General features: G+C 43.8%; 2 protein-coding genes across 4 annotated transcripts in view; one reads left to right on the forward strand and one right to left on the reverse strand.

Moving 5' to 3' along the window:
- The window catches only part of LOC139544124 (transcription factor 7-like 1-B), a 28,699-nt gene extending 23,073 nt beyond the window's left edge, over positions 1–5,626 (reverse strand). For 2 of the 3 annotated variants that reach the window (XM_071350905.1, XM_071350903.1), the window contains exons 1-3: positions 4,673–5,625; positions 4,455–4,536; positions 3,390–3,556 (exon numbers count right to left, since the gene is read on the reverse strand). In XM_071350905.1, coding sequence (XP_071207006.1) covers positions 3,390–3,556; positions 4,455–4,536; positions 4,673–4,858 — 435 coding nt within the window. In that variant the 5' untranslated portion in view covers positions 4,859–5,625. Of the gene's footprint in view, positions 1–3,389; positions 3,557–4,454; positions 4,537–4,672 lie in introns of all 3 variants that reach the window. The other variant, XM_071350904.1, reaches the window with a different exon arrangement.
- A 1,532-nt stretch (positions 5,627–7,158) lies between these two features.
- LOC139544125 (drebrin-like protein B) lies at positions 7,159–16,349 on the forward strand. The gene is made up of 16 exons (XM_071350907.1): positions 7,159–7,620; positions 7,751–7,806; positions 8,003–8,115; positions 8,220–8,294; positions 8,394–8,537; positions 8,619–8,705; positions 13,052–13,129; positions 13,418–13,569; positions 13,671–13,725; positions 13,846–13,911; positions 14,211–14,313; positions 14,540–14,725; positions 15,065–15,139; positions 15,244–15,377; positions 15,531–15,600; positions 15,824–16,349. Exons 1-16 carry the CDS (start codon positions 7,538–7,540, stop codon positions 15,958–15,960), a joined length of 1,614 nt encoding a protein of 537 aa, XP_071207008.1. The 5' UTR covers positions 7,159–7,537; the 3' UTR covers positions 15,961–16,349.
- The last annotated feature ends 7 nt before the right edge of the window (positions 16,350–16,356 follow it).

The raw sequence follows: 16,356 nt of genomic DNA on the forward strand, positions 1-16,356 counted from the left end.
AACAACTAAACAAGTTCAAGTTGAGCAGTCATTTGAAAGAGTAAGAACATTTCAGCGAGACACCTCAAAGGTAAAATCCATTAACGCCAAGATAATGGAATTCATTGCCCTTGACAATCAACCGTTCTCTGTCGTGGATGGTGTTGGCTTTCGCCGACTGGTCGGGCACCTCGAGCCCCGGTACACACTACCAAGCAGGCACTATTTTTCAGATGTTGCCCTACCGGAGTTACACAGTATGGTTGAAACGCACATTCATGAGCTACTTGCTATGGGCATCACTGCTATTAGTTTCACAACTGACATTTGGACCATCGATATCAGCCCCATGAGCATGCTGAGTCTAACAGCACAGTGGGTCGACAAGGATTTCGTACTGAGGAAAGCATTATTGCATGCTCGAGAATGTGCTGATTCTCATACTGCTGCTGCCATTTCAATGGCATTTGAGAACATGTTAGAAACTTGGAAACATGAAAACACTAGCTAGCTCCATTTGTACAACTGACTGGAGAAATAAGCTCATCAACTGCGCCTGGAGCAGATGTGACACCCTCTGTCATGGCATTGAAACGCCTGCTCAACAAAACTTGCAAAAGTACTCTACTAGAGGCTGTGAACAAGTAACTTGTGTCATTCTCTCCGAGCCTCTTTACTGTGTTGCCAGCATGCTCGATGATAGGTACAAGGACCGCTACTTCGATGCAGACAAGAAACAGGGTTTACGTGACACAGCTGGACAAGATGGAAACGGACACAGTGACAGTGCGCACTGAAGAGACCCGCTGACAGAAGAGGCCACGGACAAACAAAGCTGAAACTTCACTGCTTGACATGTATGATGACATCCTGGTTGAGAATGAAACGATTGAACAAATGAACAACGAAACAGCACAGCTAGTAAGTGAAAGAAATAGGTTTTGATTATGTTTTACTGATAATGGGGACATGTGTAAATGGCAACAAAATAATGTTTTGGTCAGTGTTTGTTTCAACTATAACTGTACTAGAATGCTAAAAAGGCAGCAAAAAAAATATTATCGGGTATCGGTCCAATTTTTTTTTTTGGTGCATCCCTACATTTAAGGGGTTAACATTAGTATGTTTATCTTCTCTCAGACAGAGAAGTGGGCATCTCTATCACCATCTAATAGGGGAGGAAGGCTGGGGGAGGAGGAAGGAGTATCAACCACTGTGTGGGGATGATCTCCTATTGAGAACAGTATTAGGTCCATTCAGCTTCTCCACCTCCTCCTAATGACAACAATATCCCATTAATACCTGGGGAGGGGAATGCAAAGGCAGGCAGACAGGGTGTGTGTGGAGTTAATGTATACAAAAAAAGAGCAACTACTACCAGTTGTGTTGAAGGGAAACATTTCCACATCAGACTTAGATCGGAATGTTAGCTTTTTGTCTACTTACACATACACGATTCAGAGTGAAGAGTTTTCATAACTATCGGTAATCTGCCTTTTTGGATGTCGATTATGGCCGATTACATTGCAATCCGTGAGGAAACTGCGTGGCAGGCCGACCACCTCTTACACCAGTGTAGCGTCAAAATGACCTTGTGGCTGCAAGAAGCCAAGATAAGTTGCTAGCTAGCATTAAACTTATCGTATAAAAAATAAATCTTCACATAATCACTAGTTATCATCAACCATGTGTGGTTATTACTAGGTTAACTAGCTTGTCCTGCTTTGCATATAATCAATGCGGGGGCCTGTTAATTTATCATCGAATCACAGCCTACTTCAACTTCGCCAAACAGGAGATGATTTAACAAAAGCGCATTCGTGAAAAAAGCACGTAAGTTGCACAAATGCACCTAACCATAAACATCAATGCCTTTCTTAAAATCAACACACAGATGTATAATTTTTTAAACCTGCATATTTAGTTAAAATAAATGCATGTTAGCAGGCAATATTAACTAGGGAAATTGTGTCACTTCTCTTGCGTTCTGTGCAAGCCGAGTCAGGGTATATGCAACAGTTTGGGCCGCCTGGCTCGTTGCGAACTGTGTTTCCTCCTAACAAAGACCCTAATTAATTTGCCAGAATTGTACATAATTATGACATAACATTGAAGGTTGTGCAATGTAACAGCAATATTTAGACTTAGGGTTGCCACCCGTTCCGACAAAATACAGAATGGTTCCGTACTTCACTGAAAGAATAAACGTTTTGTTTTCGAAATTATAGTTTCCGGATTTGACCATATTAATAACCAAAGGCTCGTATTTGTGTGTTTATTGTAATTAAGTCTATGATTTGATATTTGATAGAACAGTCTGACTGAGTGGTGGTAGGCAGCGGCAGGCTCGTAAGCATTCATTAAAACAGCACTTTACTGAGTTTGCGAGCAGCTCTTAGCAATGCTTGAAGCACAGCGCTGTTAATGACTTCAAGCCTATCAACTCCTGAGATTAGGCTGGCAATACTAAAGTGCCTATAAGAACATCCAATAGTCAAATGTGTATGAAATACAAATGGTAGAGAGAAATAGTCGACGCATCATAATTCCTATAACTACAACCTAAAACTTCTTAACTGGGAATATTGAAGAACTGGGAATATTAAACCACCAGCTTTCATATGTTCTCATGTTCTGAGCAAGGAACTTAAACGGTAGCTTTTTTTACATGGCACATATTGCACTTTTACTTTCATCTCCAACACTGTGTTTTTGCAATATTTAAACCAAATTGAACATTTCATTATTTATTTGAGACTAAATAGATTGTTATGTATTATGTTAAAATAAAAGGGTTCATTGTTCATTCAGTATTGTTGTAATTGTAATTATTCCAAATATATATAAAAAACGGATGATTAATCGGTATCAGCTTTCTTTGGTCCTCCAATAATCGGTATCGGCATTGAAAAATCATAATCGGTCGACCGCTAGCCTCAATCCCAAAACACAGAAAGGAAACAAACAAAAAAACAACATTAGCTACAACTGTAGCAGAGTTACACATGGATGGTGATGAAATACTGTAGCCTCTCTCTCCCCCCTCGCTCACTCTGTCACACACATTCCAGCAACAGTGGTTTATCAGGGCTGTGTCGAGGCCTGTCTGCTGCGGTAGTGCCAGTGTGTTAACACACCATTAATCGCTATGAGATACATCACACTGCTCAGAGTCAGAGCGCACACACACACAACTCATCATTCACTGTCCCTTATAACACACTTATAACAGACATCCCACACAGTCGATACACACACCGCCAGACACCACACACAGACCATACACCACACACAGACCATACACCACACAGACAGCTATGTTAGTACAGCAGCCTTACTTGCAAAAATTATAAGAACAATAACAGTGGCCGTATGTGATGCATGTTCCTGCGTGCATGTGACTGACTCACCGTCCTGGCGCCGGGTGAGAGGACTCCCGGAGAAAGGTAGGGGTTGCCAAGGTTCCCCAAGTGTCCCAGGTTGGCTAGGCTACCCAGGTCAGGGATCATCAGTAAAGGATAGCCAGCGTACAGAGATGCCTTGAACAACCCACTGTCGTGTTGCTGTCTCCTCAGAGCTGGGAGAGAGGGAGAGAGAGACACTGTATATAGACATAATGACATTTGAAATGTCTTTATTCTTTTGGAACTTCTGAGAGTGTAATGTTTACTGTTAATTTTCATTTATTTAACTTTTGTTTATTATCTACTTCACTTGCTTCGGCAAGGTTAACATATGTTTCCCATGTCAATAGATCCCTTAATTGAATTGAAAAAAATTGAGCCAGAGTTAACTTCAACAACCACTGACCAACTGCCTCCTCAGAGCTGGGGGATAGACTAGGGATGGGTTGTTGTCAATCTATTATAATCTGTTTAGTTGCTTTGTTAGCATGTAAGACAGTGACTTCTCTTGTCAACAGGGCTCATTGAATTGAGAGAGAAAGGGAGAGTGTGGGAGATAGGGGGGGGGGGAATGAGGCTGGAGAGAGGAGGATTCTGGAGGAAGAACTGAGCGATTTCCACTAGATGTTCCAGCTGCAAAGTCATAATTGGCTATAACACAAAAATGTATATAATCAAACATTTGCTTTTTGGTCTTAATTTAAGTTTAGGCATTCGGTTTTGCAGTGTGTTTGTTTAAGGTTATGTTTAAAATCAGATTGTATGACTGTGCCAGCTAGTGACCATTCTGCAGAGCTGCCACCAAGGCTAGAATGCTTGTGGTTGTTGATTTATTGCTATATGCTCTGTGTTTCTTGTAAGGGGTGTAAGATGACCTAACTCTTTCAATACAGCTTTTTTAAATGAATTGAGAAATAAAGGAATGGACTGGGAGGGAGAGATAAAGGAGGAGAGGATGAAGAGGGGGATATAGAGAAAAGTGGGGGAGAGGGGGACACTCATATGAAGGATCAAAGTGAGAGTTACAGGTATACAGTGTTGTAGTTTTACTATGAGTTTGTGGTGTTTTACCTTCTGCAACGAACTCTCTCTGTCTGACATAACTCTCCCAATCCGGTATGTGATGCTGGGGACGTCTATGACTGACTGCCTGCTGACAAACACACACAAACGTTGTTTGCCAAAAAACACTGGAGATTGGTAGCGAGAAGAAAAAGGTTAGTACCGTAGTTGTTTATATAGTGATTCAATCGTCTGTCCCTAGCTGACTAGATAGTAAAGTTAGCTACCTCGGAGTCAGACGAACTGCTGTTGTTCTCCGTCTCGTTGACCAGTGAAGACTTGACATCGTCCAGGTCCCGCTCAGAGGACACATTCTCGGCGGTCTTTTCCTCCTGCTCCCCCTCATCTTTAAACGAGATCAACTCGTCGTTGGCTCCCAAATCATCTCCTCCTCCTCCGTTCAGCTGCGGCATCTTGAATTTCTAAAAACACACTCACTGTTGTCTTGCCGTGGAAGTGATGTCGTACCCACCGAGTTTCAAAACACCCTGCTAACGTTAGCTAGCTAGTACACTGTATTATTTGGATTTCCAGTGGTTGTAACGAGATTAGCCATGAACAAGACTAGTTGTTGCAAACTCTGCAAAAATAAGCATCCAACGACTGTTCATTGTTAGCTAGCTAACGTTAGTTAGCCATGCTAAGCTAACTAGTTAACTAGCTAGTCGATTCCTGGAGTTGTTCCACTCGTTTCTTGTCGCGTCTTTTATTTTGGGCTAGAAAAACAGGCTAACGTTACAACCCACATCGACGATTCCACGAATAATCGTATACTGGTGTAAAAACAACTAGCAATCTCTTAAAACTGAAAGGGAAAACGAAAACAATGGAAAGTTGTACGTCGCAGAAGTTTAAAACACGCACGCACATAAGTTTGTCCTCCTGCACATACGTTGTCCTCCTACTTAACGTTACCCTCCCGAGTAAAATCAGCCCGAAGAAAAGTCAGCTCATAAGCCTACTTTCTTAATTATTTTGTCGTCCATTATCCTTCAAAAATAGAAAATGCAATCCTTGCGAGTTTGAGAAAAAGTTGAGAAAAAGAAAAAGTCGCTGGTTGTGTAGCGTGTATATGGTCGCGTGGGAAATAATACAAGTCGCTTGGTGTTTCTGATGTGGAGTGGAAGGAAGAGCTAGGCCGCCGCCGGGAGACTGTGGGTGGGGGAGGAGGGAAAACGGGAGAAGGGAGACTGGGGGTGGGGGAGGAGGGAAAACGGGAGACTGGAGGAGGAAAGTGGGTAGGGGAGGCGTTTGGGCAGAGTAATTCCAGTCCAACGATGTATGTGTCAATGGCGCCAGGAGTTTTTCCCATCTGATTTCTTGAGCTGAAAAAAAATATTGGTCAGGGGGAAAGTATATCTATGCAATGTCTGGATTACCAGCCAGATCACCCGTGATACAGTGGTATAAGGCACTGTATCTCAGTGCAAGAGGCGTCATTACAGTCCCTGGTTCGAATCCAGGCTGTATCACATCAGGCTGTGATTGGGAGTCCCATAGGGTGGCGCACAATTAAAAATACAAATCAGTTTGCCTCCGCACTGAATATCGCTCAGTTTTACTGTTGTTTCACCACACTGAATTATATTGGATTCCAGCTGGCTTCATGTGCATATTCATAGGAGAGAACTGAAGGATGTAATGGTAGGCTAATGATTATGATGAAGATAATGGTGTTGATAATGCCCGCTCTTCTTCTCTCTTTAATGTGTACTTTTTTCTGTGGGACTGTAACCCGAGCCCTCCCTTGGTCTGTTATCAGCTCTAACACCCCCCCATATATGTTTATGTGACTGCAGGTCCTTGCTACAAAATTGACACTCAACCCTCTAGCAAACCACAGGCATTTCCAAGCTAACATAATACTATTGCACAATAGTGTGTTTGTGCATGTGTGTGTAGTGCAAACGTGTGTGTGATGGGGGTGTTGGGAATGATGAGTGTCATGCCCCCCTCCCTCATAATAAAACCACCCACCAACGAGCAAAGGAGACAAGGGCTTAGACTGCATCTGAAATAGTGTGTGTGTGTGTGTATTTGTGTCTACGCCTCTATGTCTGTCTGTGTACATTGGTGAAAAGGAATTCCCTCTTTTGTTCCTGAGAAAGCTAGTGTATGTTCAGTATGTGTGTGTGCGTGTGTGTATCTGTGTGCATGTGTAAAAGAGGAAGCTGTAGGGTGCTCATCTACACACAGAGAGAGAGAGAGCATGCACGAGAGAGAGAAAGAGAGAGAGAGAGGGATGGCAGGGATAGAAAAGGAGGGAGAGAGGGAACTGCTCACCAACAGCAAAGAGATAATGAGATAGAGAGTATTTGATAGGATAGAGAAAGAGTGGAGATCTACTTATCAACAAGGCTGATGTTTGTGAACCTTCTGTAGTCTAACCAGCAATCACCTTCAGTCCCTTTACAGTAGACTCTTCCACCACCTGAATAGTTAGCAGGAAGCATTTAGTCTGCCAACTTGCTTGTATTGAAGAACTTGCAGTACTGCAGCACCAATCTAAAAAATGTGACTTTTCCGGTTCTGCCCTGACCGGTTTCTTTCTTTCTCTCTCTCTCTCTCTCTCTCTCTCTCTCTCTCTCTTTCTCTCTTCTCTCTCTCTCTCTCTCTCTCACACACACACACACACACACACACACACACACACACACACACACACACACACACACACACACACACACACACACACACACACACACACTGCCCCGACAAGTTTCAGAGGGGTGTGTGTGTAGTAGTTCCTTCATACTGAATCAGCTCGGACAGCCTGTGTGTGTTAGCGGTCCTCTTTCCTTGATTTCTCTAGGTAGAATATTTAAATCTTACTTTGACACAGAGAGGAGACCATTCTTTTGCCGATTTGGTCCTGATCCATCCCAGTTTTGACAAAGCTGAAAGAATCCCCTTGGTACAAGACTCGCTTGTCATTGGAAGTTCTACCTTTACCCACTAGAGTGCTCTTTCATCATTCAGTATATCTCAGCTACTCCAACTGAAGAGACCATTTCTTATTTCCTGGATAAAGTTTTGGTGCTGCGTTTTCTTTGACGCGGTGGATGCCACGGCACAGATAGACACACAGGAGAATGTCGGTGAATCTCAGTAAAAATGGAGCAGCGCTCACGGCCGCGTATAAAGAAGTGGTGGATGTGAAGTCTGATACCAACTGGTGAGCAAGAACTGAGAGAAGGATTAGATCAGTTGATTTGGTATCACAGTTGTATCTGTATGTGTGTGTTTGTGATTCAGCAATGACAAGAGAGAGTGAATCTTCCAGTTGTTTTTCTGTCTGTCTACAGGGCTCTGTTCACCTATGAGGGGAACACCAATGACATCCGCCTGGCAGAGAAGGGAGGTGAGTGTGGGTCTGCAATATGAGTTGTTTGTGCATGTGTGTAATGGGGGGGGTTCAGGGAACTTGTTGTATGATAACTGAAAACTGAAGATACACCACACCACGTAGGCTTTAGTTTAGCTGGCTGACATGGTCATCAGTAACGTTGACGACCCACGTTCGATTTGTGTGTTTGTGTATGTGTATCTGTATGTAGACGGCGGTCTGGAGGAGATGGTGGAGGAGTTGAGCAGTGGGAAGGTGATGTATGCCTTCTGTCGTGTCAAGGACCCCAACTCTGGCCTGTGTAAATATGTCCTCATCAACTGGGTAAGTAGCACACACACACACACACACACACCACCCTCGAAGCATAACGATCACTAGAGACCTTTGTCAAATCAGCCATTCACCTTTGTGTGTGTGTGTTTTAGACAGGTGAAGGGGTAAAGGACTCTCGGAAAGGACAGTGCGCCAACCATGTCATTTCCATGGGTAACTTCCTACGGGTGAGTTTTACCTGCTTTAAAGAGAGAGATGTTCCAAAATGTTAATTCTCTAAAATCGCGCTGTGTAGACTCTCTCTCTTACCAATCTCGTTCCTGCAGGGTGCCCATGTGACCATCAATGCACGGGGAGAGGATGACGTGGAGCCAGAGAGCATCATGGGTAAAGTGGCCAAGGCGTCGGGGGCCAACTTTAACTTTCGCAAAGAGACACAGAAATACAGCGATGTACCCAGTGGACCTGTGGTGAGAACACACACACACTCACGCACACACACAAGCATACACACACACACACACACAGAGTAATGTGTTGTTGTGTTTCAGGGGTCGGTGTACCAGAAGACTAATGCTGTGGATGAGATTCTGCAAACCAAAGAGACACAGAAATATAACATACCCAGAGGGCCTGTGGTGAGAGAACACACACACACACACACACACACACACACACACACACACACACACACACACACACACACACACACACACACACACACACACACACACACACACACACACACACACACACACACACACACACACACACACACACACATACAAAACAGTGTAGTTATTCCCTCTTCAAGGCAATCAAACAGGCAAAACGTCAGTGTAGAGCCAAAGTGTAGTTGCAATTCAACGTCTCAGACACGAGACATATGTGGCAGGGTCTACAGACAATCACGGACTACAAAAGGAAAACCAGCCACATCACGGACACCGACCTCTTGCTTCCGGACAAGCTAAACACCTTCTTCGCCCGCTTTGCGGATAACACAGTGCCACCGACGCGGCCCGCTACCAAGGACTGTGGGCTCTCCTTCTCCGTGGCCGTCGCGAGTAAGACATTTAAGCGTGTTATCCCTCACAAGGTTGCTGGCCCAGACAGCATCCCTAGCCGCGTCATCAGAGCATGCGCAGACTAGCTGGCTGGTGTGTTTACGGACATGTTCAATCTCTCCATATCCCAGTCTGCTGTCCCCACATGCTTCAAGATGGCCACCATTGTTCCTGTACCCAAGAAAGCAAAGGTAACTGGACTAAATGACTATTGCCCCTTAGCTGTCACTTCTGTCATCATGAAGTGCTTTGAGAGGCTAGTTAAGGATCATATCACCTCTACCTTACCTGTCACCTTAGACCCACTTCAGTTTGCATACTGCCCCAATTGATCCACAGACGATGCAATCGCCATCACACTGCACACTGCCCTATCCTATCTGGACAAGAGGAATACCTATGTAAGAATGCTGTTCATTGACTATAGCTCAGCATTCAACATCATAGTACCCTCCAAGCTCATCATTAAGCTTGAGGCCCAGGGTCTGAACCCTACCCTGTGCAACTGGGTCCTGAACTTCCTGACGGGCCGCCCAGGTGGTGAAGGTAGGAAACAACACATCCACTTCGCTGATCCTCACAACTGGAGCCCTACAAGGGTGCGTGCTCAGCCCTCTTCTGTACTCCCTGTTCACCCATGGCCAAGCACGCCTCCAACTCAATCATCAAGTTTGCAGATGACACAACAGCAGCAGGCTTGATTACCAACAATGACGAGACAGCCTACAGGGAGGAGGTAGGAGTGTGGTGCCAGGAAAATAACCTCTCACTCAATGTCAACAAAACAAAGGAGATGATCGTGGACTTCAGGAAACAGCAGAGGGAGTATCCCCATATCTACATCGACGGGACCACAGTGGAGAAGGTGGAAAGCTTCAAGTTCCTCTGCGTACAAATCACTGACAAACTGAAATGGTCCACCCACACGGATAGTGTGGTGAAGAAGGCGCAATAGCGCCTCTTTAATCTCAGGAGGCTGAATAAATTTGGCTTGGCACCTAAAACCCTCACAAACGTTTACAGATGCACAATTGAGAGCATCCTGTTGGGCTATATCACCGCCTGGTACGGCAACTGCACAGCGCGCAATCGCAGGGCTCTTCAGAGGGTGGAGCGGTCTGCCCAATGCATCACCAGAGGCAAACTACCTGCCCTCCAGGACACCTGCAGCACCTGATATCACAGGAAGGCCAAAAAGATCATCAAGGACAACAACTACCTGAGCCACTGCCTGTTCACCCCGCTATCATCCAGAATGCGAGGTCAGTACAGGTGCATCAAAGTTCGGACTGAAAGACTGAAAAACAGCTTCTATCTCAAGGCCATCAGACTGTTAAATAGCCATCACTAGCACATTAGAGGCTGCTGCCTATATACAGTTGAAGTCGGAAGTTTACATACACTTAGGTTGGAGTCATTAAAACTCGTTTTTCATCCACTTCACAAATTTCTTGTTAACAAACTATAGTTTTGGCAAGTCGGGTAGGACATCTACTTTGTGCATGACACAGGAAATTTTTCCAACATTTGTTTACATTCAGATTATTTCACTTATAATTCACTGTATCACAATTCCAGTGGGTAAGACGTTTACATACACTAAATTGACTGTGCCTTTAAACAGCTTGGAAAATTCCCCAAAATTATGTCATGGCTTTAAAAGCTTCTGGTAGGCTAATTGACATCATTTGAGTCAATTGGAGGTGTACCTGTGAATGTATTTCAAGGCCTACCTTCAAACGCAGTGCCTCTTTGCTTGACATCATGGGAAAATCAAATGAAATCAGCCAAGACTTCAGAATAAAATGGTAGACCTCCACAAGTCTGGTTCATCCTTAGGAGCAATTTCCAAACGCCTGAAGGTACCACGTTCATCTGTACAAACAATAGTATGCAAGTATAAACACCATGGGACCACGCAGCCGTCATACCGCTCAGGAAGGAGACATGTTCTGTCTCCTAGAGATGAACGTACTTTGGTGCGAAAAGTGCAAATCAATTCCAGGACAACAGCAAAAGACCTTGTGAAACAGGTACAAAAGTATCTATATCCACAGTAAAACGAGTCCTAAATCAACATAACCTGAAAGGCCGCTCAGCAAGGAAGAAGCCACTGCTCCCAAACCGTGATAAAAAAGCCAGACTACGGTTTGCAACTGCACATGGGGACAAAGATCATACTTTTTGGAGAAATTTCCTCTGGTTTAATGAAACAAAAATAGAACTGTTTGGCCATAATGACCATCGTTATATTTGGAGGAAAAAGGGGGAGGCTTGCAAGCCGAAGAACACCATCCCAACCGTGAAGCACAGGGGTGGCAGCATCATGTTGTCGGGGTACATTGCTGCAGTAGGGACTGGTGCACTTCACAAAATAGATGGCATCATGAGGGAGGAAAATTATGTGGATATATTGAAGCAACATCTCAAGACATCAGTCAGGAAGTTAAAGCCTGGTCTTAAATGGGTCTTCACAATGAACAATGGCCCCAAGCATACTTCCAAAGTTGTGGCAAAATGGCTTAAGGACAACAAAGTCAAGGTATTAGAGTGGCCATCACAAAGCCCTGACCTCAATCCTATAGTAAATTTGTGGGCAGAACTGAATAAGCATGTGCGAGCAAGGAGGCCTACCAACTTGACTCATTTACACCAGCTCTGTCAGGAGGAATGGGCCAAAATTCACCCAACTTATTGTGGGAAGCTTGTGGAAGGCTACCCGAAACGTTTTACCCAAGTTAAACAATTTAAAGGCAATGCTACCAAATACTAATTGAGTGTATGTAAACTTCTGATGAAAGAAATAAAAGCTGAAATAAATCATTCTTTCTATTATTATTCTGACATTTCACATTCTTCAAATAAAGCGTTGATCCTAACTGACCTAAAACAGGGAATTTTTACTAGGATTAAATGTCAGGAATTGTGAAATACTGAGTTTAAATGTACTTGGCTAAGGTGTATGTAAACTACCGACTTCAACTGTACATAGACTTGAAATCAAATAAAAAAATGGAACAATAGTCACTTTAATAATGTTTACATATTGTGCATTACTCATCTCATATGTATATACTGTATTCTATTTTATTCTACTGTATCTTAGTCTATGCCGCTCTGACGTTGCTTGTCCATATATTTATATATTCTTAATTCCATTCCTTAACTTAGATTTATGTGTATTGAGTTGAGTTGAGTTTATTTTATTTTTACAAGGATATTGGGTATATATTGTGAAATTGTTATATATTACTTGTTAGATTTTACTGCACGGGCGGAGCTAAAAACACAAGCATTTCGCTACACCCACAATAACTTCTGCTAAACATGTGTATGTGACCAATCAAATTTGATTTGATTTGACACACACACACAAACAGCTGTAATGTTTTTATTTTTTTATTTCACCTTTATTTAACCAAGTAGGCCAGTTGAGAACAAGTTCTCATTTACAACTGCGACCTGGCCAAGATAAAGCAAAGCAGTGCGACACAAACAACAACACAGAGTTACACATGAAATAAACAAACGTACAGTCAATAACACAATAGGAAGAAAAATCTATATACAGTGTGTGCAAATGAGGTAAGATTAGGGAGGTAAGGCAATAAATAGGCCGTAGTGGCGAAGTAATTACAATTTAGCAATTAAACACTGGAGTGATAGATGTGCAGAAGATGAATGTGCAAGTAGAGATACTGGGGTGCAAAGGAGCAAAATAAATAAATAAATAACAATATGGAATGAGGTAGCTGGATGGGCTATTTACAGATGGGCTATGTACAGGTGCAATGATCTGTGAGCTGCTCTGACAGTTGATGCTTAAAGTTAGTGAGGGAGATATGAGTCTCCAGCTTCAGTGATTTTTGCAATTCGTTCCAGTCATTGGCAGCAGAGAATGTGTTGTTGTGTTTCAGGGGTCGGTGTACCAGAAGACTAACGCTGTGGATGAGATTCTGCAAACCAACAAGGACAACTTCTGGGCCCAATCTCAGGTAGACCTTCTCAGATAGCCAAGCCTACATTTTATTTGTCGTATGTAACTAGTAAGCTACATTGAAGTGCTTGCTCTTAAGACATAACAAAATTCCAGACAAAAGTAATACTATACTATATTGTTATTGTGCAGAAGATGAATGTGCAAGTAGTATGCGGTATGCAATCCTGTTTTGAGTTACTCTGCTGCTGGTTCTTTGGGAGTTTGGTTCCAACAGAAGGTTACATTTCTCACACTTTCTCTCTCTCTCTCTCTCTCTCTCTCTCTCTCTCTCTCTCTCTCTCAGAGAGATGAGGAGGTGCGTCAGAAGGAGGAGAGCAAGAGAGTGGAGGAGGAGAGGCAAAGGGTGAAAAGAGAGCGAAAAGAGAGGGATGAAAAGGAGGCTGCAGAGAGAGAAATGAGGGCAAAGGAGAGAACCTCTCAAATCGACCAGACAAAGTCAGTCATCACACATGCGCAGACACACACAAACACATGCTCAATAATATAATATTGTCTGTGTGTGTGTCCGTTTGTGTGTGTGTGTTTGTGTTTGACAGGACTTACCAGAAGCAGCAGGAGTCAGGGTATAGAGACCAGGAACAACATCAACCGGTGAGCCTTCTCTGTGGTACTATGTGTGATTTCTATGCGTTGCACAAAATGCTTTTGTGAGTTGCAGTATTCCACACTTATTTGTGTGTGTGTGTTTTTCTGTGTGTGTCTGCTTTTTAGGAGCAGCAGGACAGTGAGCGTCAGAACTCTCAGAGGATAAGACCTGCATCTGTACAAAATGCAAACGTGAGAGTCCGCACTCACTGTGTGTGTGTGTGTGTGTGTGTGTGTGTGTGTGTGTGTGTGTGTGTGTGTGTGTGTGTGTGTGTGTGTGTGTGTGTGTGTGTGTGTGTGTGTGTGTGTGTGTGTGTGTGTGTGTGTGTGTGTGTGTGTGTGTGTGTGTGTGTTCAATATGTCATAATTTACTGAACTTTGTGTGTGTGTGTGTGTGTGTGTGTGTGTGTGTGTGTGTGTGTGTGTGTGTGTGTGTGTGTGTGTGTGTGTGTGTGTGTGTGTGTGTTTGTGTGTTTGTGTGTGTGTGTCAGGAGGCAGCACGTCTGATCTCCCAGAGGTCCTTGAACCCCAGAGAGCTGTTTATAAAGAGAGAGCAGAGTGCTTCACTGGACAACACGCCCAGCTCCAGACCTGGTAAAATCACCTAGAATGTTGTAATAGTGTTGTATAGATAAGCAACAAGGTGGGAATCGATATAGAAAACTGGTCAACGCTAAACACACTTAATAACTTAAATGAAGTTATCAATATATCCTTATGACATATCAATAACACATTCTGCCCCCCCCCCCCCCCCCCATAACACATATACCCCTAGCCCCAATAACATATAGCACATATTATTCCCCTCCTCCCTCAGGGAAGCTGCAGAGCCAATTCCTGGCTCAGAAGTCCACTGAGCGAGAAACACCCATCGAACCACGTTCCCCACAATACCCTGCTTTTCTTCACCCAGAAGCCCCGGCTCCACTGCTCCCAAAAACACCTGCTCTGCTCTCAGAGCCCAAGGCACAGGCAGCCCCGCTCTCACCTGTCCAACCCGCAGGTAATACATGCACCCACCCACACCTGTATCATAGATAACCCTTTAACCCCTGCCCCACTCTCACCTGTCCAACCCACAAGTCAGACACGCATGCACACATGAATGCACACACACATCTGTATCATAGCTAAGCCTTTAACCCCTTACTTCTCTACTCCCAGAAACCCCTGCTACTGTGTTCCTACAGCTTGAGGCACCAGCTGCCCTACACTCACATGTCCAACCCACAAGCCAAACACGCATGCATACAGGCATACAGCTAACTCTTTCCACCACATGCTGATTCATGTCGTAGTGATAAGGCTGTCTAAATAATATGTGTGTGTATGTGTGTCACAGAGTCTTCCTTCACTGAAGAGGAGTACTGGTCAGATGATTTTGATGATGATACACAGGACACAGCACCAGAGGACGGTAGGCCTCCACCTCACACACACACGCAAACTAATTTCCACTCTCACATTGTTAGCACTTAAAAACTACAGCTGGTGAGGGTCTTTAAATATTGAATCTCTCAGAGCCAACAGTTGCCGGCCTGGTTCAGGGTAGAGAGGGGCACATTGGCCCAGATGAGGTATACGAGCTCCTGCCATTGGCAGCAACAAATGAGGAGGATAACATTTATGATGATATCTACCAGGACACACCCACAGTAAGTCTACAGGAAGTATGATGGCGTTGCTCTTAGCCATGTTATCAAATATTATTCCAAATAGGTTGAAAAATTCTGTGGTGTTATGACTCCACTGTTTTATTCCTCTTCAAATCTTCTTTAACTCCCTATCACTTGAACAATCTCTCTCAGGTGCTGGAGCAGAGAAAGGAGGCCAGTGGACAGGATGTGCATGCCAGGGCTCTGTATGACTACCAAGCCAGTGAGTGTTGCCCAGCTCTGGGTTCAAATCAAGTCCCTCTTTTTTTCTAATTTCATCTTCTTTCATCTGATCCTTCTTTGCTTTTCTAATCTTCTCTGATGTCCCAAGTCATATTCCTTCCCTTCTTCCATCTCTTTTGGCACCACTCATCCCTATCTCATCTCTATCCATAAAGTTGTATTGAATTTAATCTTCTTTCATCCTTCTCTCCTCTCCTCCTCAGCTGACGACTCTGAGATTACCTTTGATCCTGATGACATCATCACAGGGATAGACATGGCGGATGAGGGTTGGTGGAGAGGCTACGGACCGGATGGACACTACGGAATGTTCCCGGCCAATTACGTTGAGCTCCTGTAGTTCCAAAGCCCTCCCACATGCCTGTACAACCAATTAGAGCATCAGTTGGATCATTCTGACTGCGACCCATGCGAACAATACAGGGGTAGGAAGGGGGATGTTTCCCTCTCTGCACAGATATTAGATTAGGTTTATAAGTAGAAAGTGAAGAGAATGGGGGTGCGGGGCTTATCAGGGATGTCAGGGAAAGTGACTGTCACTTGATTACTGTATTTTAATGTACAACAGAGCTATTCTATTCTTTATGATTGTCTGGTTTTAGTCAGGTCTCAGACTAGTAGTCTTCTATGGGATTATGGGGATGTTTGGGGTTTTATATGTGTCTTGAAGTTGTCAGACTTTTGCTTTTGATCCACTTTTCAATAAATAAAGATGCATGTCCAACTGTTTCCATGT

This window comes from Salvelinus alpinus, chromosome 18 (assembly GCF_045679555.1).
Source record: "Salvelinus alpinus chromosome 18, SLU_Salpinus.1, whole genome shotgun sequence".
In the NCBI taxonomy this organism is placed as follows: domain Eukaryota; kingdom Metazoa; phylum Chordata; class Actinopteri; order Salmoniformes; family Salmonidae; genus Salvelinus; species Salvelinus alpinus.